At 39.7% G+C, this 22,992-nt stretch overlaps 1 protein-coding gene across 2 annotated transcripts in view; it reads right to left on the bottom strand.

Moving 5' to 3' along the window:
• Positions 1 to 118: 118 nt before the first annotated feature.
• snap25a (synaptosome associated protein 25a) overlaps positions 119 to 22,992 on the bottom strand; it is a 62,085-nt gene continuing 39,211 nt past the window's right edge. The window contains exons 4-8 of one of the 2 annotated variants that reach the window (XM_074615855.1): positions 20,084 to 20,132; positions 13,554 to 13,671; positions 4,884 to 5,003; positions 3,948 to 4,092; positions 119 to 1,692 (exon numbers count right to left, since the gene is read on the bottom strand). In XM_074615855.1, coding sequence (XP_074471956.1) covers positions 1,624 to 1,692; positions 3,948 to 4,092; positions 4,884 to 5,003; positions 13,554 to 13,671; positions 20,084 to 20,132 — 501 coding nt within the window. In that variant the 3' untranslated portion in view covers positions 119 to 1,623. Of the gene's footprint in view, positions 1,693 to 3,947; positions 4,093 to 4,883; positions 5,004 to 13,203; positions 13,322 to 13,553; positions 13,672 to 20,083; positions 20,133 to 22,992 lie in introns of both variants that reach the window. The other variant, XM_074615854.1, reaches the window with a different exon arrangement.

The following is a 22,992-nucleotide window of genomic DNA, read 5'->3' on the forward strand; positions in this document are numbered from 1 at the left end:
GATAGTCTACATGCACAAATGCATAACCTGAGTGGTGTTTCTCTGTAAATATCACCCTGGACCTTAGAGAGAGAGACTCTCGACTCACAGGAGCAATAAAGACAGACACGGGTGCGGCTAGGGTTTATTACTTTTAATCAATTCAGCTAGCTACAAAATGTCCACCACTTCACACACTGACAGGATACAGAGAGGGAGTCTTTAATATTACATGCGTTGAGGACATCAATCTCACGGTTTAACCTATTGTGTCATTCAGGTTTAGGTATTTAATCACCTTACTCTAACTACTCGACATTTTGGCGATTTGGTGTGCATAGCTCTAAAGTACAGAAGCAACAAAAAACCCTTTTGTATGTATTTTTTTGTTTCAGAGTATAGTTGTTGTTATTCAATATTATCAATATTTTTACCAATAACAAACCACACGGGGAGAATAAACTCACAGATACAGTCTTCTTATAAAAGTAAGGTCTCTCAGAAATATGCGTCTTTGCTTTACATTGCAAACGTTTATTTCTTTTTTTCAGAGCATCCAAAACCTATGTTACAGTACACAACCAGTCCTCATCTTTCAGCACATAATCAACATCTTCATCATTGAACTGCATAATCATTTAGAAAACAGGTCATTTTTTTGCAATACAACCTCAAGTCCTCATATTTTTTTCATCTTCATCTCACTTTTTTGATCCCTTTTGCATTATTTTACAACGAGATGGTCACAGTCGGTAAATATATCGAGACAAAAAGAGTGGCACTGTTGCAAACTTGCAGGAGTATGGAACAATTAACTGTGTCCTAATACTGAGCATGCGTTTTGTCAATTTGCTACTGCCATGTTATCATTTTTTATATATATTTTTCAGACAGGTTTATTTATAAGACTAAAATCTACCATTTGTCATGCAGAGAACGCACAGTTCACATCACTTGGAATGCAATGTCTAATACAGCTACAGAGAGTCTAGTTGCACATTGGAACTCAGTATGATTGCGATGAAGGAAAATGTACCAACGACTGCCTTTTGATTGTAAGTGCTTTTTGCGATCCCATTCATCTGTACCGTCGCTTAGCAAATCTTTACTCCTGTTTTTTTCCATAAGTCTTCTCCCATTTGTCGTGACAACACCAAAATAAGGAGCATGACAGTAGCCTAAATGGAATGACACAGTTTGACTAAGACGATACTGAGATACTGAAAAGGAAAAATAATAAAAACAAACAGCTTGTATAGCATTCCTATTATATACTTGTCATCCAGAGCAGTGTACTTTTATATATATATATTATATATGATATAGAATAATATATGATATATATATATATTTTGATAAAGAGAATAAAAACTTCACAAGTGAGCTAGAGAGCCATCAAGTCAGCACTATATACAACCTTTGGAGAGAATGAAATACGAGTATAAGAAATCATCTTTTTACGAGGACAATCATCTTGAAAAAAGCTTGACGGACGACACACAGAACAACATTTACAATGGGGAGGAGAGGTGATATGTGCATGTGTGCAAACCTAGAAGGTCAATACCATGATGAAAGCATGTCAGCGCCTGTAGATGTGCGGCGCAGGGACGCCTGGACGATCGCGCTCTGGGAGCGGGGCGTTTAGCCACTGCCCAGCATCTTTGTGGCGCGCTGGTTGGCCTCGTCAATCCTGGTCTTGTTGGAATCAGCCTGGGTGAGGGAAAAAGGGGATGAAGAAGGATGAGAACAATATCAGTTTGCTTGTTATTGGTGGTTCATTTTAGCCAAGTCAACAAGAACACTAATGCTGCATTCACATGGAATCAGGCAGACGGGCAACACCTTCTGGATGGCACGGGAAAAACAGGAAACGGAACGGCAAAACGGAATGCGTATGACGGTATGACGCTATGATGATGTCGTATTGTTTACAAAGAATGGAATAAAATATATTAAAGGTCCCATATCGTGCTCATTTTCAAGTTCATACTTGTATTTTGTGTTTCTACTCGAACATGTTTACATGTTGTAATGTTAAAAAAAAACTTTATTTTCCTCGTACTGTCTGTCTAAATATACCTGTATTTACCCTCTGTCTAAAACGCTCCATTTTAGTGCATTTCATTGGAATTGCAACGGAATTGTGTTGCTAGGCAACAGTTTGGGTCCATGTTTACTTCCTGTCAGCTGGTGTTATTTACATACACTGCAACAAGAAATAAACTGGGACACATTTAGAATGTTGTGTAATGTTGTAAATATTGTATATTTGTGACATCACAAATGGACACTAATCCTAACGGCTTGTTTCAAACGCACATTTTCTGAATACGGGCTGTGTGTATTTCTCCGTATATTGAGAGTTTACCAGTATTTATATAACACTTAAACCTGCTTTATAATATAAAAGACATGAAAATCTGACTTTTTACAATATGGGACCTTTAAATCAAATACTTTTGTCTATTATTTTATGTAATCATTCTAGTAATGCATGTAAAAAATGCAACTTTCTCAAAAAACTTTCTCCGGTGTGAGGAAGCTATGGATCATCCGGTTGTAAATTCTGTCGCGGAGGACGGGAAAAAGTTAAAATATTTTAACTTTGGGAGGTAATACATCAGACCGGTACATAGGCCTATATAGGGTACTTAGCAAAAGGTCAAGGCCTCGCCCCCTTTTGGGGGATAGAAAACCTGAAGATCTCATAGACTTCAATGCAATTTGACTTGTGTTTGGATTGTAATTTTGACAAGTTTGTATGCATTCATCTCTTGTTATACAAACGTTTGTTTAATACACATGTCTAATCATTATTTTGCGACCTTCCCTGAACCTGAGCGTTCGCGATACCTTAATAAATTAAGGCTGATCACCGCCATGTCCCTTCAGTCTTCCCCTATCATACAAGGTGACTGGATATTAACTTATCCAGACATCTCTACATATCTGATTGAATCCCGTTAGGCAAAGTGTTGTCTGTTAATAACCAACCTCTTAATAGCCAACTGTGTGATCTATAGGCTGATATTCAGTTGGAGTCTGATGCTGCTGTAACGTTAAAGCAGCAGTAGGCAGTATATTTTTGGTATCATTGTGCAAATATTCCATAATAACCTTTCAGCATATTGTAATTCAAGTGTTCTGAGAGAAAACTAGACTTCTGCTCCTCCTCATGGCTCTGTTTTCAGGCTCTAAAAATTCTAGCCCGTGTAGGGAGACTTTGGCCAATCACAGGTCATTTCAGAGAGAGAGAGAGAGCGTTCCTATTGGCTGTTCATTCAACAGAGGCAGCTGTCAATCACTCGCGAACTCTGATCACCTGGTCAAACTAGGCTGACCAAATATGAATCAATATTCTGTTACTGTAATGCCTATTTCTCTCCTCAAATGTTATCAGAATCATCTTGTAGTGTACTGTTTAGCTGTAAAATGAGAAAGTTTGCTCCGGCTGGTGGGCGGTGCTTGCTATTTCCTCAACTGGTCTAAAACATGGCTGCCGGGACACAAACTTTCTCATTTAACAGCTAAACAGTACACTACAAGATGCTTGAAAAAAAGAGATGTTTGTTTTCTTGCTTTTTTGTTATTTCAAAAATTCGTGCAGTCTGATGTTGAAATCTTTCCATCCTGTCAGTAGAGGTCAGAGGAGTTGGCGGACAAAGGTGGAGGTGAATGAGTGATATGCACTTTTTCTTCAACAGCTACCAGTGGATATGGCCGCTCTCATATTCAAATGTTTATTATTGTATGAATGTGTGAAGTGTCGCCCCCTTAAATTAGAAAATGCTGGTGAGAAACCTTTGTCATTATGCCATTGAAAGATCATCTTTTTAAAATTAAAAATATTAATGGAAATGGAAATTAACCAAGTAGTTACAGGTAAAAAATCAGGAAAGGGGAAATATTAAATTACATTACCTTTATGTTTACACATAATACATTTAAAATCCTGAGTGTCATACCTTCTCCATGATCCTGTCGATCTGGCGGTTCTGGGTGTCGATCTCGTTGCCCATGTCCAGGGCCATGTGGCGCAGGTTACCGATGATGCCGCCCACCTGCTCCAGGTTCTCGTCCATCTCATTTTCCCGGGCATCTTCTGTTACCCTAAACACACACACACACACACACACACACACACACACACACAAGGGCAGATTTAAATACTGTGACGTCTGCATAAACACCAGGTCAAACATGCCACACAGTCATGTTGAAAGAGACCATCGGAAGAGGATATCCGGACTTTTGTCCTCTACTTTGGGTCAAGCCTGGCAAAAAGCTAAATCCTGCAATTCTCACATTGCAACCTCCAAGTGTGGTAAACAGCCACATCCTGAAGAGGTGCTGGATGGTTTCCTCCTGTTTCCAGTTTTTATGCTCTGCTATGCTAAGCTAAGCTAACGGTCTCCTGACTGTAGCTTCATATTAACTGTACAGACATGAGAGTGATATCAACCTTCTTATCTGTACAGTAAATATGAAGCTACAGTCAGGAGACCGTTAGCTTAGCTTAGCATAAACACTTAGATCTTTAAGAGGTGCTGGTATACGGATTGTTTCCTCCTGTTTCTAGTCTTTATTCTAAGCTAAGCTAACGGTCTCCTGACTGTAGCTTCATATTTACCGTACAGACATGAGAGTGATATCAATCTTCTTATCCAACTCTCAAGAAAGCGAATAAGCGTATTTTTTTAAAATACCAAACCTTAAATGTCACTCGGTACCACGTTGCGTCTCTTTCCCCTTCAGGTGGGTGCCTTCCTGGTTCTCTTACATCCCAAAATGGTCTGATTCACCTCCACATGGACACCCATATGCCATGATTCCACGCGAGCGTACTTTTACATCCCCTTACTTCATCTTCACAATACGTAAAGCTCACGCTCCCCTCTTACCTGCGGATGAAGCCTCCGCTGATGGCCATCTGTTCGCGCTCATCCACCACGCGGGCGGGCTGGCTGGCCACCACCCCATCCTGGTTGTTCCCCCAGGCCTTGCTGGCTCCGCTCTTCATCCTGGCCGCCGACAGCGAAGGGGAGGATGAGGAGGGACAGTTACTCGACAGTTTGACTGAACGACTCATCATTTACCTCAACCAGGCTGGCTTCCCATTAGTCAAATCTATAAAAGAGAGCCTTGGATTTGAGGTACTGCAATAGCATGTATAGTATGTAGTGTGATCAGCTGACACAAAGGTGTTATTTGGCTTCATGCATCCAGCACATAAATATATGGTGGGGACTAGACTAAGTCAAGCAAAGCATAGCAGGCACGGACTGGTTGGTAGATTGGGTTTGGTAGGTACAGGCTCATTCTGTTGTTACACAATAGTGATGTGTGTGATGTTATATCTTGTAGGTATATAACATACTGTTCAGAATCAGGCACAAGTCACAGCTATCTGTGTTGTATAATGTAAGCATGCATTTTAATAGCTCCAACATGTGGGATGACTCAGTGTGTGACAAAACCCCTTCCCTTTCCCCTCGTCCTACTTGCACTGCGTTGTTGTAATTATACCAACCCCCCCCCACCCCACAGTTAAATGTCCCAGTGTGACAGAAAACAGAGAACAGACGAGCTTTTGGCAGACACACAACACAGAGTGTACAGGACTGTCACATCGTTAGGAGGGACGACGAGTAATGCGGAGAACAAACTGCCAAACGTTAAAAGAAACCAAAAAAAAAACAAGAAACTGGAGGGAGTCAACAGAGAATAACACCATGTTTAACTATTCCTAGACCTACTGTGACCCCCCAACCCCCCCACCCCTCGCTTTGCGCTTTTTAAAAGTCACCGCTTTTTTCTTCCAGGTTGCGGGTTGGACGTCAGGTAGCAGTTGAGGCAGAGGAGTGAAGAGTGTGATGAGGCAACCCCTGTCTCATACCAAATTACGTTCCCATACAACTAAACTGCACTCTCAATTACGTTTCCAAGGATATATATTTTCTCCTGGATTTTGGTCACAGTTAAAACTACTTGGGTTAGGTTTAGTAAAATCTAGGGCTGTCAAAGTTAATAATAACGTGTTAACGCAAATTTCATGCTAATTTTCAGGCTCATACTTTTATTGTGTGTTTCTACTAGAACATGTTTACATGCTGTAATGTTAAAAAAAAAGAGGTTATTTTCTTCATACTGTCAGCCTGAATATGCCTGTATTTACCCTCTGTCTGAAACGCTCCATTTTAGCACATTTTGATGGAAAATGTGACAAAATTGCAACAGAATTGCGTTGCTAGGCAACAGTTTGGGTTCATGTTTACTTTCTGGCAGCTGATGACATTCACATACACTGCAACCAGGAATAAACTGGGACACATCTAGAATGTTAACATTTAAATCTGTGTAAAGGGTCTAAATATTGTACATTTGTGACATCACAAATGGACAGAAATCCTGACGGCTTGTTTCAAATGCAGAGTTTCTGAATACGGGCTTTGGGTATTTTCCTGTGGATAGAGCGTCCTGCGTGAGGCCTATTGTGTGTCAAAAATGTACAGTAATGTGAAGGCAAGACAATAGAGACTGACTAAAAAGTCGGGCTGTCAAAGTTAACACGATGACACGTTAACGAAAAAATTGGTTTCAACGCCAATTTCTTTAACGCCTTAACACAACTTTTTTGGGTTGTAGCGGGTTTTAAAGCTAAAGTGGAGATCATATCATCATAAAACAAAAAAAAAACTAAGGAATCCATTGGTTCCAACGATGTCATACTAGCTTGTTGGGAAGGAGGCTAAATAACGCTCCAAAGTTATGCTAAATTTTGGTGAGGAAAAACTGGCATTGCCATTATCAAAGGGGTCCCTAACGCCACAAACTTTTAACGCCACAATTTTTAAAACTTTTTTAAAAATGAATGCAACTTTTAGGTTATAGCGGGCTCCGTTTTAAAGCTAGAGTGAAGATACTGGTATCATATGAAACTAGAAAACCTAAAGAATCCATTGGTACCAATCAAATAAATCATCTAAATAGGCTAAATAACGCTCCATACGTATGCTAAATTTTGCAAACCTTAATGATAATCACATGCAGTTTGGGGCAGGTCATAGTCAAGTCAAGTTTTAGGACCCCCTCGAAAACGAGATGATTCATCTCAAGGGGTTATCCTGATATAAAAAACTTCTTTCAAGGCAGCTGTTGTTTCAGTTTACCATGTTATGATTGGAGCATATTGTTTTATGCTAAATGCAGTACCTGTGAGGGTTTCTGGACAATATCTGTCATTGTTTTGTGTTGTTAATTGATTTCCAATAATAAATATATACATACATTTGCATAAAGCAGCATATTTGTCCACTCCCATGTTGATAAGAGTATTAAATACTTGACAAATCTCCCTTTAAGGTACATTTTGAACAGATATAAAACATCTTTGATTAAGTTTCGATTCATTGAGATTAACTATGGACAATTATGCGATTAATCAAGATGAAATATTTTTATCAATTGACAGCCCTAATAAAAACATCATGATTTGGCCTAAAATGACACTTTTTTCATTAAATGAAGTGAACGTTAACATTTAGTTTCACACAGGACACGAACGGCGGCCTCCTCGGTGAAAGTCCGGGTGTTTGTTTGACCCACCCGTCCACCCCGACCTCCTCTGTACGTGGACTGCCGCGGACCGTCACTAGAAACGTATTTGTGATACGTCATAAAACAAAGGTAATCCGCTGCAGAATACATTCCGCTTGAAATGTAATTCACAATGCTGTTTCTTTGTGTGGGAACGCAATTTTTAGGAGACTATTCTGAATAAGTTCGACACTAAAACATCCCATGGATTCATCTGTCTCTGCTTGTCTCAAAATTGTACGACAAACACAGCTGTGCTAACACGATATGCAATCACAGCTCGGCCGCACGGCTTTGTAAATGTCCCCTCACTCCGCCTGTCCGACTTCACGCCGTCAGATTCAGCGTCTGCTTTGGCACAAAAGAGTCTGGGATAGTAGAGGGGAAGGTAGCAGATAGAGGTTCCCTTTTTCATTTCTTTAGTTGTGGTTTCAACATATTTGATGTAGTAAGGCACTTTTGATGGCAGGACACTTTTCACCCCCCCCCCCAAGCAGTTTAACGCTGATATTCCTGAGAAATTAATCTCATATCTCTACATATTTTTCCCATTCAACAATATTCTGCCATGTCTTTGCTTGTATGGTAGCATCAGTTGCTGAGTATTGTATAACCTTGGAGTGCTGTGTGGATGTATTCTAGCTGTATCAGGAATGGCCATGGCTCAGCCTCCTACACTGTTTTTATTAATAGAAATGGACTGAGGCAAGGCTTCGCTTAGCTCTCTGTCCTCGCTGACACACACCAGTGTGGTAAACACACACACACACACACTCACACACACACACACGCTACCCCTTGTCTGAGTTCTTTCTTTTTGTACCTACTTCTTTTTCTTTCTCTTTCCTTTGTTCCTTAATATTGTACATGCTTTCCCTCTCCTCTCTTCTCGCATCACGTTCCTTTCATTCGGTATCCAGTTTGGTCTCCTTTCCGATTTGTTTCTCTGCAGTCTCATAATGCGTATAATGCACTTCTCTAATCAGCTTTGCTGTGATTGAACTGAAATGATCTGATTAGATCATATGAGGATTGCGGACCCTGTGGTAAACTAAACTCATTCTATCTAATCCATTCCCCTGAGTGACCTGCAAGTTGAGCTATACTCTCCACCAATCAAAATCCCCTTACGGTGGCATGTAGACAGCCAGAATCCAAACGCATTAAGTAACCAGAAAAACCAGGAGTCAGCTAATTCTGATAGACAGCCAACATGCTGAAGGGATTTAAAAAAAATAAAGTATCCCAGCATGTATGATGGAATGAACTCACTTTCTGATTGGTGAGAGAAATCAAACAACTGTTTTTGTCTTTCTAGCATCCATCCATGTGTGCATTCAGTTTGACTCAACTTCCCAGCAGGCTATCATGCCACTCTCTGATATGGCTGACCTACATGTGAGCGAGATCCCCCGTGGGAGAGGGGAGTTTAGCGGACAGTAATGTTGAACAGGGTAGAGCCTGGATAAAGGCTTATTTAGCACAGCGCTCTGCAGGAGAGGCGGCGCTGCAGAGAAACTGCAGCAGAAACCGGAGGGGGAAAACAAGGCAGCAGATCGCCACACGGAGTCGTGTAAAGACACGGGTACCACGAAGTACATGCGCTAGTGGCATGATGTACCCATTTACACATCAAACATGACTACATCCCTGGAAACATCTCACTGCGCATGTGTCCTAACCCAGTTCGTTTGCAGCTCCCCTGAACAACACAGATCCCTGCTGTTGTTCTCCTTTGCTTTCAATGTGTCGTACTGTCATCTTGGTCTCCTTATGATGTGTTCACTGCCTTCCTTCTAGCATTTGACAATTTTGTTATGTAGCGTTCCTCTTTTCTCATGCAAGAAGGACTTCAATTCATATATTTTTGTCTCTCTTTTTTTTATTTGGATTTGGTCCAATCTATAAAATCACAAAATTATGTCTGTAATCATCCTGTAAGTGGCGTACAGGTGCAAATTTTATGTACAAAGTGTAGTTTTCGACACTTGCAATTTGCTGCGTATTAGTTAGGGCTTTCAAAGTTAATACAAATTTCCTTTAACGCCAGACATTTTTTTAACGCATTAAAGCAACTTGCGATTTTTAGGTTGTATCGGGCTCAGTTTTAAAGCTAGAGAGAAGATACTGGAACTACAAAAACGAAGGAATCTATTGGTATCAACCATGTCATACTAGCTTGTCACGAAGGAGGTTAAATAACGCTCCAAATTTATGCTAAATAATGCCCACTTTATGATAATCACATGCAGTTTGGGGGCAAGTCATAGTCAAGTCAGCACACTGACACACTGACAGCTGTTGTTGCCTGTTGGGCTGCAGTTTGCCATGTTATGATTTGAGCATATCTTTTATGCTAAATGCAGTACCTGTGAGGGTTTCTAGACAATATTTGTCATTGTTTTGTGTTGTTAATTGATTTCCAGTTATAAATATATACATACATTTGCATAAAGCAGCATATTTGTCCACTCCCATGTTGATAAGAGTATTAAATACTTGATAAATCTCCTTTTAAGGTTAATTTTGAAAAGATAAAAAATGTGCGATTAATTTGCAATTATCACTATTAATCATGGACAATCACGCAATTAATCACAGTTTAGTATTTTAGTATTTTTTTTATCGATTGACTGCCCTAATCTGAAAACATTTTACGCGAGAAATAGGCATTACAGTAACAGAATATTGATTCATATTTGTTCAACGCTGCCTAGTTTGACCGTTTGATTGGAGTTTGTGAGTGATTGACAGCTGCCTCCATTGAATGAACAGCCAATAGGAATGCTCTCTCTCTTTGAAATGACCTGTGACCCAAAACAGAGCCATGAGGAGGAGCAGAAGTCTAGTTTTCTCTCAGAACACTTGAATTACAATATGCTGAAAGGTTATTATGGATTTTTTGCCCAATGATGCCAAAATCATACTGCCTACTGCTGCTTTTTTGCACTTGCATTGGATTTGGTCCAATCTATAAATTCATATATGAAAGTATTGCTTGAATATTTTGGCATAGTTTTCGACACTTGCTATTTTGCTGTGTAATAATACAAAATCGACTTTGGAAAATATATGTTTAAAGCTGAATCAGTCCTTTTCTCTCATGTTTTCTTCCCAGAGATTTTCAAAATAATCGATTCTATCTATCTATATGCTGTTTATTCCCTGTTTACTAGAAGAAGAAAAAACACCCGGTCTTTGTGCTGCTCGTGGTAAATAAAAACATAATAAAAAGATCTTTTCATCATCATCATCAACATCACCTTCATTGTTAATATCAGCATCACGATCTTAGCATCATCATATGTAGCATTGCTGTTATGAATTTGCATTGTCATGCATGCATGAGCATTCAAAGGGTCATGCTCGTCAGTCATTCCATGTCATTGGCACTTGGTGGTTCAAAAATGTTGGTGGGGGGAGGGGAGAGGGGGGGTGCTCAGAGGGGGAAACAAAAAGGTCTCGTTGCCTGCAAAGAGGTGAGGATCTACTGGATGTTAGAGCGGTGTGGTGGTTGTGGTGGTGGTGGTGGTAGAGATCATGCAGATGAGTAGAAGTGTCAAACAGTCCCGGACCAGGCTTACTGAAGGCATTTTGGGACCAAGATCACTGACTTTCCAGCTGGAGTCAACGAATAAAATGATCTGAGTGCCAAGATGCTTCGGGAGCCCCAGCCCTGCTCTTTTGGTTGAATCTCAGTGATTTTACAGTTGGGAACAGTTACAGTGGTATCATTGTAGAAGTCCCCTCTTTCCATCGCTTTGCATTAATACTAAAAAAAACAATTCCTCTTCAGGAGGAATCAGTACAAATGTTACAAGTGGGACTTCTACAATAGCTACACCTGCATGTCGACGACTCCCATTAGAAAGGTGTTTGGAGAAGTGGAAGCTTAGGGCACTTGGAGAAGGGCCCTTGGTAGAATGGTGTTAAGAGAGGCACTTGATGAACCATGGCCTTAGCTGAGTGGAGAAGAGCTTATGTGGAGGACTGGACTTTTTGAGCTTTGGCTTTATAGGATTTGGGCCTTTTGCATACACAGCTTAACTGTAGGGGTGGGAAAAAAATCGATTCACCTATATATCGCAATTGTTTTCTTCGATTTTTGAATTTCGTTTTTTAATGCCAGAATCGATATATCTGCTTCATTTGAGTCTATGTGGAGGCAGAAGGAAGTTACCGCTTTTATTGTTGTAGTCTGAGTAACGTGACGTTATATCCGTTCCGTATCCGTCAACCAGAACAAACCGCAGCGAGCCGAAACAAGAAAGTAAAAAACGTTGGAGGGTCTGCGTGGATACGACCTGCACCCTCACATGTTAAATCCAGCGTGGTAAACACTACACATCCAGTAAAGGATGGAAACACTTTGGGTTTCACACATTGACAGGAAAAGCAGAGCTGGACATCACGGCTAAAGCTGCATGCTAACTCTGTCAAGGACAGGAAACGTTATCGTATCGCGGTAAAGTGCGGTCCAGCCAGCCGTCGCTCTCATCTCCGTGGTCAAATGGGCCGATGCAACAAGATTTCTGTTAAATGCATTCAGACGGTCCTGATGGAGCTGACCATGGATGGATAAAGAGAACGGAGCTGACAGGAGAGCTAGAGACGGACTTGGAGAAGTTAGAGGAAGTATACACGTGTGACTACATCCGCTTTTCAAAATAAGGTGTTCACAAAGGGAACTGTATATACAAAATACATCTATGGAAATAAGATTTATTGATTATATTCACCAGAAGTATAAAACATTACATGTCCCTTATAAATTAAAAAGTAAATACCACTAATTTGTGAGGGAAATGTCTTTATTCTTAGATTTTTGGGTTGCTGGTGAAAAATTAATAAATAATTCCTGACAATGACTGATATATTTGTCTTCAGGACATCTCTGACTACATACGTGCTGAAAATCAAACACTCTTACGTTATTAATTTAGATATTTTCCAAAGTAAAAGTCCCTAGAAGTGTATGATTCAACTTTTTCCCATGGTCTGGTGTTAAAAAAGTCAACAAAAATCGCAATAAATCGTAATATCGATACATATCGAATCGGCATCCAAGTATCGGGATAGTATCGATTCGGCAGATAGGTGTATCGTCCCAGCCCTACTTAATAGCATGACGTGCCCTCACAAATGTAGAATGTTGTAAAGGGACAGATGTCTTAAATCACTAATGGCAACGCTACGTGGACTACCAGTGGAAACACCCACCCAGAGGCTTAACACTGTTTCCAAAAAATATGTCAAAAACAGGTTTTATCTTCTTGTGAAAAATGGAAATATCATGCAAAATAGTTGAAAATGATCAACGTTTTTCTTTACACAAGAAGTGGAGAAATCAAATTTCAGTTGGACTTTAAGTGTGTATTGCGTGTGTGCGTGTGTGTGTGTGTGTGTGTGGGAGAGAGAGTATTTGACAGCACATCATGGCCTCCAGTGTCCACCTCGTGTGGACGTGAAAGGGGGCGGAGTCAGAGTTTATTTGGAGATGGAGCAGAGCGGACTATTGGCTGATGGCCATCGTGATGTCACTTCTACCTCGATTATATTTTGATTTCTTTGATATTTGTTCTCATTTTTGAATGGCAGGCAGGCAGGCAGGCAAGCAGCACCTACTTGTTACATGGACAGGAGCAAAGACCACAGAATTTCCCTAGATCGTTCAAATTCTTTTCTGCATCCTTCATGTCCTTATTGATTTGGTCCATTCCCTCCTCGATGCGCTCCAGTTGCTCTGATTAAACACAAGTCATTTATCCCCCACAGAACGAAGCACGAGAAGAGAGAGAGAGGGAGGAAGAGGAGAGGAAGAGAGAGATAAAGAGAGGACAAAGGAGAGAAGACAACAACTTCAGACACTCACAGTGACGAAAGAAAGTAAAACAAAAAAGAAGAAAAAAAAAGAGGAAAAACTGGACGCCACCACATGTGTAAAAGAACCTTTGGGGCACACTGTCAGTACCTACTTGTGACACGGACATATGAAAAGCCCACAGCATTTCCCTAAATCTTTTAAATTTTTCTCGGCTTCCTTCATGTCTTGGTTGATATGGTTCATGCCATCTTCAACACGATCGAGTTGCTCTGGTCAGGACAAAGGGATGACAGTAGTGGAATGAATTTCATTGACTGATTGACAGAAATATGAGATATGATGAGCAGCAACTGAGTCATGTGTGTGTGTACTCTGGTGTGTATGTGCATGTGCCAGGGTGAGAGATTAAGACTGAACTGATTTGGTGGGATACAATAAGATTATGTGCACTTTCTTTTTTTGGGCCAGAGAATGGTAGGAAAAGCACAACAAAATCAAATAATGACAGTGAATATTATTTTTCAATGTACTCGGACAATTCAAAGTTGAAATCTTTAAACACTGATGAGGAATAGTTTGACATTTTGGGAAGTACACACAGACGCTTTTTAGCTGAGTGTTAGATGAGAAGATCAATATCACTCTCGTGCCTGAGAATGGTATCAATCTTCTCATCTAACTTCATGCAGGAGAGCAAATATACATATTTCCCCAAAATGTCAAACTAATCCCTTAATTGTTCCTTGTGAAACATTAAGTGTTAACATCAGAGAACAAGAGTGTCCTCGCAGTTTAAATCCTTGCAACTGTGTTCAGAGCAAATATTTTATGATTTCATCAGACCAAAGCAAAGAAATCTCCCTGTTGTGTAGTTTAATGTGGTTCCAGCATCATGCAACACTGACAGCTCTTTTTCCCCCACTTGTGAACAATGTTTCCACGGGTACGGTGAGCTAAAGCCGCTCCATTGTTTTGCTGTTCAGACATCCATCTAATTTAAAGCAAACTACTGTGTGTTTCTTAGCTAATAAATGAGTGTAATATTACATGTTCTTTGGTCTGATCAATTTTTTAATTTTGCTACCACAATGGAGTGAATAGAACTGGCTTATTTAACTGAGGACTGCCTGTGTTGCTTCGTCTGCCTTTGCAAACGTTCAACGTATTATTGAGCGGATTTCAAGTATGATTGGATTTTTGGTTTATGAGCGTCGGGGGGGCCTTTTTGTCATGCTGATGTGGTGGATGGTGGGCTGGTGACTGTTCCACAGCACAGAGAATTTTCCATCCTGCATTGTGATTAAAGGAAATACGGTGCAAGCAGAGAGTGTGAAAGGGTGAGGCACAGATAAATATGGAGCGGATTCTAAAAGTACTTCATTGACTTTTTTTTTCCAGATTTGTAAAATCCCTGGTTGGCATGCATTTATGTAAATATATTCAACCAAGAAAGGGTCCATGTTGAGTCAGTGTTATTACAGTGAAGAGGGGGTAACGGCATTGACCATGCATGAACATTTTTATATTTTATTTCTTTTCAGCAAACCTCTACACCCTTTCATTTAAAGTATCAAGTGGTATAGAGCTACAGGCTCTTCTGCCTGCACAAAGTCAATAACGCAGGGGTCAGAGGTCGGCTCAGGCTTACAGCCTCCTGTGTGTCCAGTCAGCCATTGCAATTGTTTTTTGGAGTGGTGATCCTGCAGGTGCAGAATAGTGTGGACACCAGGGATGAGGAGATAAATGGATGGTTAGAGCAGGGATGGAGCTTTCATCCCCCTGAGTGAACGAGCGTGTTGGTGCTCTCTCTTACAGGATTGGTGAATTGGTTTCCAGCCAATGGAAAGAGAGCTCAAGTCCGAAGCACAATATTCACATTTTCACACTGCCACTATTAACTGTTTGATGTTGCACACTTTAAACTTGCTTGCTCATTAACAAACTGCACGTAACCAGGGATTGTACAAAGCAGTAACATGGGTTGATAGAGGAGTGATTGAATATTTTGTCATTACCAGCTAAATCGATCGTTTTTCTTATCCACCTCTTGTATTTGTTACACCTCTGGACTGTGAGCAGGGTGGCACGGCCTGTTTGGCTGTTCTCACACCGGTTTGGGGCGTTTAGGCTTCCAGTAGCATTTACAGGAAGATGCTAAAGACAGATTGGCCAAATTGTAATCATTTAACAGGTGACCTTTGACCAGAACCATATAATAGGGCGTATTTATAGAGGTGAACAGAGTGTAGATGTAGTAGTGTACATCCAAAAAAACTTCAAAAACAAGCGCAGGATCAAAAAATCTAGCTGAGGCAAGAATCAAACAAAACATCCGCAAACTGTGTTAAAAGCTCCCAGCAACGTTTCAATCTAGTCAGGCATTATCCAATCACCGTCACAGAGCAGAGCACGCAGTATATAGACACAAAGACATTCCTCACTCAGGTGATCATTCGGCCTGAATGAAATGATTGAACGGCCTACTTGCCTGTCTACCTGCCTGCTAGGGATGGGAATCGTTTAGATTTTAAAGGTACTACTACTCTTACCGATACTGCGTATTGATCTGGTACTTTAATGGAACTCTTAACGGTTCTTTCTTGTTGTTTTAAAAAAAATATATAACAGGGATGCACCGATACCAGTATCGGGTATCGGGTCCGATACCAGTATCGGGTATCGGGTATCGGGTCCGATACTGTGCTCATGTACTCGTACTTGCAAAACGGCTCCGATACAACGGCACCGATACCACTTTACGGTGGTGCGCCCGACCCACCTGGGCCGGGATCCCACCTCAGCCGGTGCGCGCCGGCCCTCACTTTCATTGCGCCACAGGGTTTTGCTTGCACCCTCTGACTTGCGCGTGCGTTAGACTCCTTGGTCCATGTTTCAAGACGGGTCGGGTGGGTTGCCGGCAAAGCTGCAGACCCCTGGCGCCTTTTACGTGGGCCGAGCCCCAATCTGGCGGCACGACGCAGTTGGGGCGCACTGAGGACAGTCCACCCTGGTCGACAGTCGCACCGGGAGCAGGGGGCCCAGTCCCTCCCCGGCGGGGAGAGAGGGCGCAGCAAGCTCTTTGTCCACGGTGCGGCGATGTCTGGGCGGGGAGCGCTGTAAAGCTGCGGCCGCGAGACACCTTGGCCCCGAGTCTTTCCGAGCCGACCTAGAGCCTCGTATGCGGGACTCCCCAGCCTGCCGTGTGTCGCTCCCACCCTCCAGCTGGCTGTTAACGAGGGTCTTTTGGCACAGAGAAGTACTCGTATCGGTACTCGGTATCGGCGAGTACCCAAATGGAAGTACTTGTACTCGGTCTGAAGAAAAGTGGTATCGGTGCATCCCTACAAATTAATAACAAACTGCTTTATTTTGTCATATATACTGTAAATAATTATCATTCCAGTAGTAACTGTAACAGCATTATTTTTAACAAATCACTTTTAATGTGATAATTAAAATGTAAACTAAATAAAATAAACTATTATTTATAGTATAAGAAACGGTCATGTTTTGAACAAATCACTATTATAAACTGTAATGTGATGCTAGTGGATGGGGCAACAAGGATTTGTCTCCACCGGTATTTGATGCTTTCTCACTAGATCTTTTGACAGATTGCTTGTGTTTCCACCCTCACAGGCAGAAGACTTGTTGCACTTTTGGCAACGAGCATCGTCTGCATCGACTCGACTGAAATAGAACCACACTTTAGACCGGTTTCTTCTCTCCGCCATTGTCGCCCAAGGCCCAGACACAACGAGCCGACGGTCGGCTGTCGAACAGTTCGTGGCCGTCGGTGAGTGTCTGCCGGCCAAGTTTATCCGGCGTGTCCCACATCGTCGGCGCTAGTCTGCTGGGTCTCCGGTTTCTGTGTGTCTGTGTGTGTGTGTGTGGGAGAAAGGCAGAGAGTGCTGCCCCCCCCTCGTACACAGACGACAGGCTGAGAGAGAGATCTCTCCTCTGGATTGGAAAAATGCATCATTGATGAATGTTTTAATCTTATTACTAATTAGATCCTCCAATACCGACAGCAGAACCGTTATCGTCGGAGCTTATCGATACTACGGTCTTGAAAAAATGTGGCCCGGGGCTTGTTTAGTATCGGGTTTCAGTACCCATCAACCCCTGCCTACTGGTGCACACTCTATCCATGCACTCATTCTGCCGATTTAAAATGTTGTTAATAGTTATTTTACTGTTAACAAGCCATTCAATTATAATTAATAATGTTTACTAATTATTAGTGCTGCTATAATTTATGTTATTTTAATTTGCACAATATTTTATATACTGTATTAAGTATTTGTTAATGATTACAAAATGATTTGTAAACCTTTAAGGAATCTACAGTCTATAAACTTTACATAGATAGACAGACCAGATATTTCTGTGTTAATGGTTAATAAACGGTTTGTAAAACATCTATAAATATTATTTGGATGGCTATTATAAAGTTGCAACTGATGATTATGATACCCTGTTAAATGGCTAATTAATACTTTGTAAAACATCTATAAACATTATTTAGATAGTTAATAGTTTGTCAATGGTTAATAATTAGTTTCTGGTCTACCCATCTATGTAATGTTTATAGATGTTTTACAAACAATTTCTTAAAGGTTTAAAATCATTTGGTAATCACTAACAAATACTTAATACAGTATATAAAATGTTAGAATGTGCGTTACAATAAACTGATAATAAATAGTTTACTAATGTTATCAGAATGTAATTATTTTTATCGTCTCATATCAGCGATGATACGATGGAGATTTTATAAACTAGTTATTTTATATTGCACAAATACATTATTAATTATCATTTCATTGTTTGTTATCAGTAAAATAACTAATTAACTATAAAGTTACCATTTATAAATGATGGTTGTCATAAATGTTACCTTTCCTATTTTTCGACCTTTTCTATGTATTTTTCTATATAGTAGTTTCTAATATAATTGTTGTTTCCAGATAATTTATGTGATTTATGACATATGTTTTTGATATAATATATTTAATATATGCTTGTTTTAATGTCGATCTTGAAGTATGCTCTGTCCCCAACAGTATGTGGGATTAATATGTGAATGTGGATGCAATATAAAAAAAAGAAAAAAAATGCCTGTGCAATATTTTTATAGTATGCAACCTCTACTGCTCCCATATATATATATACATATATATATATGTATATATATATATATTCTTTTTTGCTTCTATATTTATATACACTATTTATATTTAAATACACTATTATTATTATTATTTTTTTTTTTTTTTTTTGCTACTTAACTTTCTGTTTTCTTAATGGAGCTTCCCAGCAAAAAGTAATTCAAACTATTAATAATAATAATAATAATAATAATAATAATAATAATAATAATAAATTCAACTTATATAGCGCTTTTCAAGAACTCAAAGACGATTGTACTTTTATAACCGGTGTGACAATAAACATCTTGAATCTTGAATTTTGAATTATCAGACAGTGTCGTTCAGCTCTGCTCTGATTGGGCCAACTGGAAAGTAGATTGACTCTCAGTCATGTAGATAGATCACAGGAAACCTGAGTGAGGAGTGTGATTGTGTGTCTACATACAGTATTGTTTGCTCTGCTTTGTGATGGCGATTTGATAATGCCTGAAGAAGAGCTCTGTAAGATGGAAACGTAGAATTTCTTCAGGGCAAGAACAGATAGCGAGTGAATGCAGCGGTGCAAAAGATCAGTTGAAGTTGTGTGGCTAAACATCGAGGGAATTGTAGTCCTGGGTACGACGGACTACAAGTTGAAGACAGTTTGAAACTTTGTGCGGATCTTTAGTTTGATTCTTGCCTTTGTGTTTATAGAGGTGGCATATCTAAAACTGTAAATGCCTGTCGGCATTGAATTAAATGTTACTAAGGCTGAGCCTCTAACATAACAGGCATTTTAATCATTGTAACATCCAAACAGTTTTTCCTAGTAGTTCTGGAGAGGATTAGAACACAAACAGATCCAAGAACAGCCCAAGAGCCACTCTGCCATTGGCCGCCACAGGGACAAATGCATTAACCCAACTGGATTCTGGACAATGAATGAATTATCTTCATGTTGAGCTGTAGGGTTTTGGCACTGCAGTGGTTGGCATTAAATATACCTCTGTTAATGTTTTGGCACTTTCAAGATTTTCTTTTGCTGTCTTTGTTGAAAATAAAAATAATAATAAAAAAGCTGCTGGCAAATCAAAAGCAGTTAGGCGAAACAAAAAAAGAGAAAATGTTAGCCAAAGGAAATAAAGGTTAAAGGAAGCTGAAAGAAAGACAATTTCCCCCAAAGTTAAACCCTTGGCACCCTGAACCAATCAAATCAACCATGCGTTAAATCAAAATCAGAAAATATTACTCGAAACAAATCAGGAAAAAAATTAATTAGTTTGGAAATGCATTTAAATGAAAACAAGCATATGAAACAATCAATTCATTCCATCCAAGTGTTTTGATACCATCAATTTAACACCAACATCACTATCTATATATAATAATGTCCCGTGCGGTGCTGCTAATGTGTGAATATAATCATAATCTATTAACTAAATACAGATTCATTATATGAGCTTTGTTGAATGTGAATAGCTCAGTAATAGTATTAATAATACCTATATGTTGTAACTAAAACCCGCCAGCTCCTCTCTTTCAGACTTACCTCCCTGCTCATCCAGCATAACCAAAGTCCTGATGCCGGCATCTTTGCTCTATTCCCCAAAGACAGCCAGGTAGAAAGGAAGAGTGAGGGAGGACAAATAAAATGAAATAGAGGTCAATAACGAGGCCACAACACTTTATGGATTCACATATGAGCTGCCATTAGCATTTTCCCCCTTCCCCACATTTTCCCTTTTCACTTTTCACCTCAAACAGCATTTTTTTGTGCAAAGTTGAGTTGGAAAACTTAATCTTTTCACTGCTCTTAACCACTATTTTCGCAAAAAATTGCGTTCCCATACAACTAAACTGCATCATTAATTATGTTTAGAAGGAAACATATTTTCTCCTGGATTACGGTCACAGTTTTCAACAATGTGGTTGTGAATTGAAACAAAAAAAAAGCAACAAAACTACTTGGTTATGTTTAGTAAAAGATCATGGTTTGACTTAAAGGGGACATATCGTGCTCATTTTCATGTTCATACTTGTATTTTGGGTTTCTACTAGAACATGTTTACATGCTTTAATGTACAAAAAACACTTTATTTTTCTCACACTGTCTGTCTGAATATACCGGTATTCATGCTCTGTCTGAAATGCTCCATTTTAGCACATTTCAACGGAATGGCAACGGAATTGCGTTGCTAGGAAACAACTTAGGTCCACGTTTAATTCCTGTCAGCTGATGTTATTTACATACACTGCAACAGGAAATAAACTGGGACACATTTAGAATGTTTACATTTAAAAATGTGAAATGGTCTAAATATTGCATATTTGTGACATCACAAAAGGACAGAAATCGTAATGGCTTGTTTCAAATGCATCATGAGAAGATCGATACCGCTCACAGGTCTGTACGCTAAATATGAAGCTGCCAGTAGCTGGTTATCTTAGATTAGCATAAAATCTAGCCTGTCTAGCTGGTCACTGCTCAAAAATAGTTCCAGCACATAACTCCCTATAAAACTACAAAACAAATGTGATACAATGTGTTAATATGTAGGCTTTAGAAGTGTTGCTAAGATGCTAAGCTAACCTCACCTGGCTTTAGCTTCATATGTAGCATACAGCCATGAGTGTGGTATCAATTTACTCGGCTAACTCTCGGCAAGAAAGCAAAAATGATTTCCCAAAATGTTGAACTATTCTATTAGATATCCACAGTGACACATCTTAAAAATCAAAGTAGAGGTAGAGAATTACAAATCTGAAACATACACGAAGACCCACATGTTTTTAAGTATTTAACTGTTGGTACCTATGATGTCTTATAAATCACACAAGATATAAGTCTATGTTTTTCTGGAAAGCCGAACAGTGACTAATTTAACATCAAGACACGCTGGGATCATTTCGTTGATGTTTCCGTTCTCCTAAAGCAGGGGTCTGCAACCTGAGGCTCTGGAGCCACATGCGGCTCTTTAGCTCCTCTCCAGTGGCTCCCTGTGGATTTTTAAAAAAATAAGTGGAAATTAATAACTGTTTTTTGTTTACATTTTCATTTTTATTTATCATTGTTGTGTGTCTATGGTACGACGATACGACAGAGTATTAAGGCCACCTTGAGGGGAAAAAAAATAATCTGAGATTACGAGAATAAAGTCATAATATTATAAAGTTGTAATTGTTTTTATGTGTTATTTGCTTTTTTCTCGTAAAGTTATGACTTTATTCTGGTAATATTACGATTTCTTTCTCGTAATATTCTGACTTTATTCTGTAAATCTCAGATGTTTTTTCCCTCAATGTGGCCCTAATACTCCGTAGTACATTTGCACTTTGTCCCTCACTGCATTATACTTATATACTATATACTTAGACTATAAACTGTGTTACCTTCATCACAATGCTCAGATGTTTTGCAGCTCTAGACAGATTATTATTATTTTTTTTGGGCTAAAATGTCTCTTTTGATGGTAAAGGTTGCTGACCCCTGTCCTAAAGGAACAATTTAGAACATTTTGCTCCCCCAGCGTCAGCATGTAGGCTAGTATTGATTAGAAGGGGCAAAGGTGATTTGGGCATTACATCTTAAGCATGAAACATGGAAATAGCCCCCAGGAGATTAACAATAATAACGCTGACAGCAAAGGAGAGTTCTCATCTCGACCCCTGCCACTGAATTTCCTCGTACAAATGACGCAATTAATAACCCTCCCCCCACACCCCCCTGCCTCCTCAGCAGTTTGGGAGGAAAGCCACATTGATGTTTGAGAGGCGAGGGGGGAGCAACTCTGGTGTATAAATTATTCTGTAATTCAGCAAGCCTCCGTCCCAAAGAGAAATCCCAAAGTAGTCGAAATGAGTCCCTGCGGGGAAACTCCAAGGAATAATCAACCATGATCCCTTACAGGACTGGAGGTGGTGGTGGTGGTGGTTCAATATGGATTCCTCATTCAAATCAGGCGGATAGATTCATACATTTTGGCGGATACAGTAGGTTGCGAATTTGAAGGAGTTACAGCTTTAAGATTTGGTTTGGTGTGCTGCAACATAAAGGATTCTTACTTACTCAAAAGCGACCTCAGGGTGTGCACTGATTTGAAAACTACTTTTTACTTAGAAAAATAAAATACTATAATAACTTCAAAATGAAACTCAAATCTTTTTTTTGCATTTTTTCAGGCTGTCAAAGTTAACCCGATAATAACCCCATAATAACCCCATAATAACCCCATAATAACTCCATAATAACACCATAATAACCCCATAATAACGCATTAACTCAAATTATTTTTAACGCCACTAACTCTTAAACGCATTAACACAACTTGTGATTTTTAGGTTGTAACGGGCTCAGTTTTAAAGCTTTGAAGTGAAGTGAAGATACTGGCATCATATGAAACTACAAAACCTGATGAATCCATCGGTACCAACCATGTCATACTGGCTTGTCAGGTAGGA

Source organism: Sebastes fasciatus, chromosome 18 (assembly GCF_043250625.1).
Source record: "Sebastes fasciatus isolate fSebFas1 chromosome 18, fSebFas1.pri, whole genome shotgun sequence".
Classification (NCBI taxonomy): Eukaryota; Metazoa; Chordata; class Actinopteri; order Perciformes; family Sebastidae; genus Sebastes; species Sebastes fasciatus.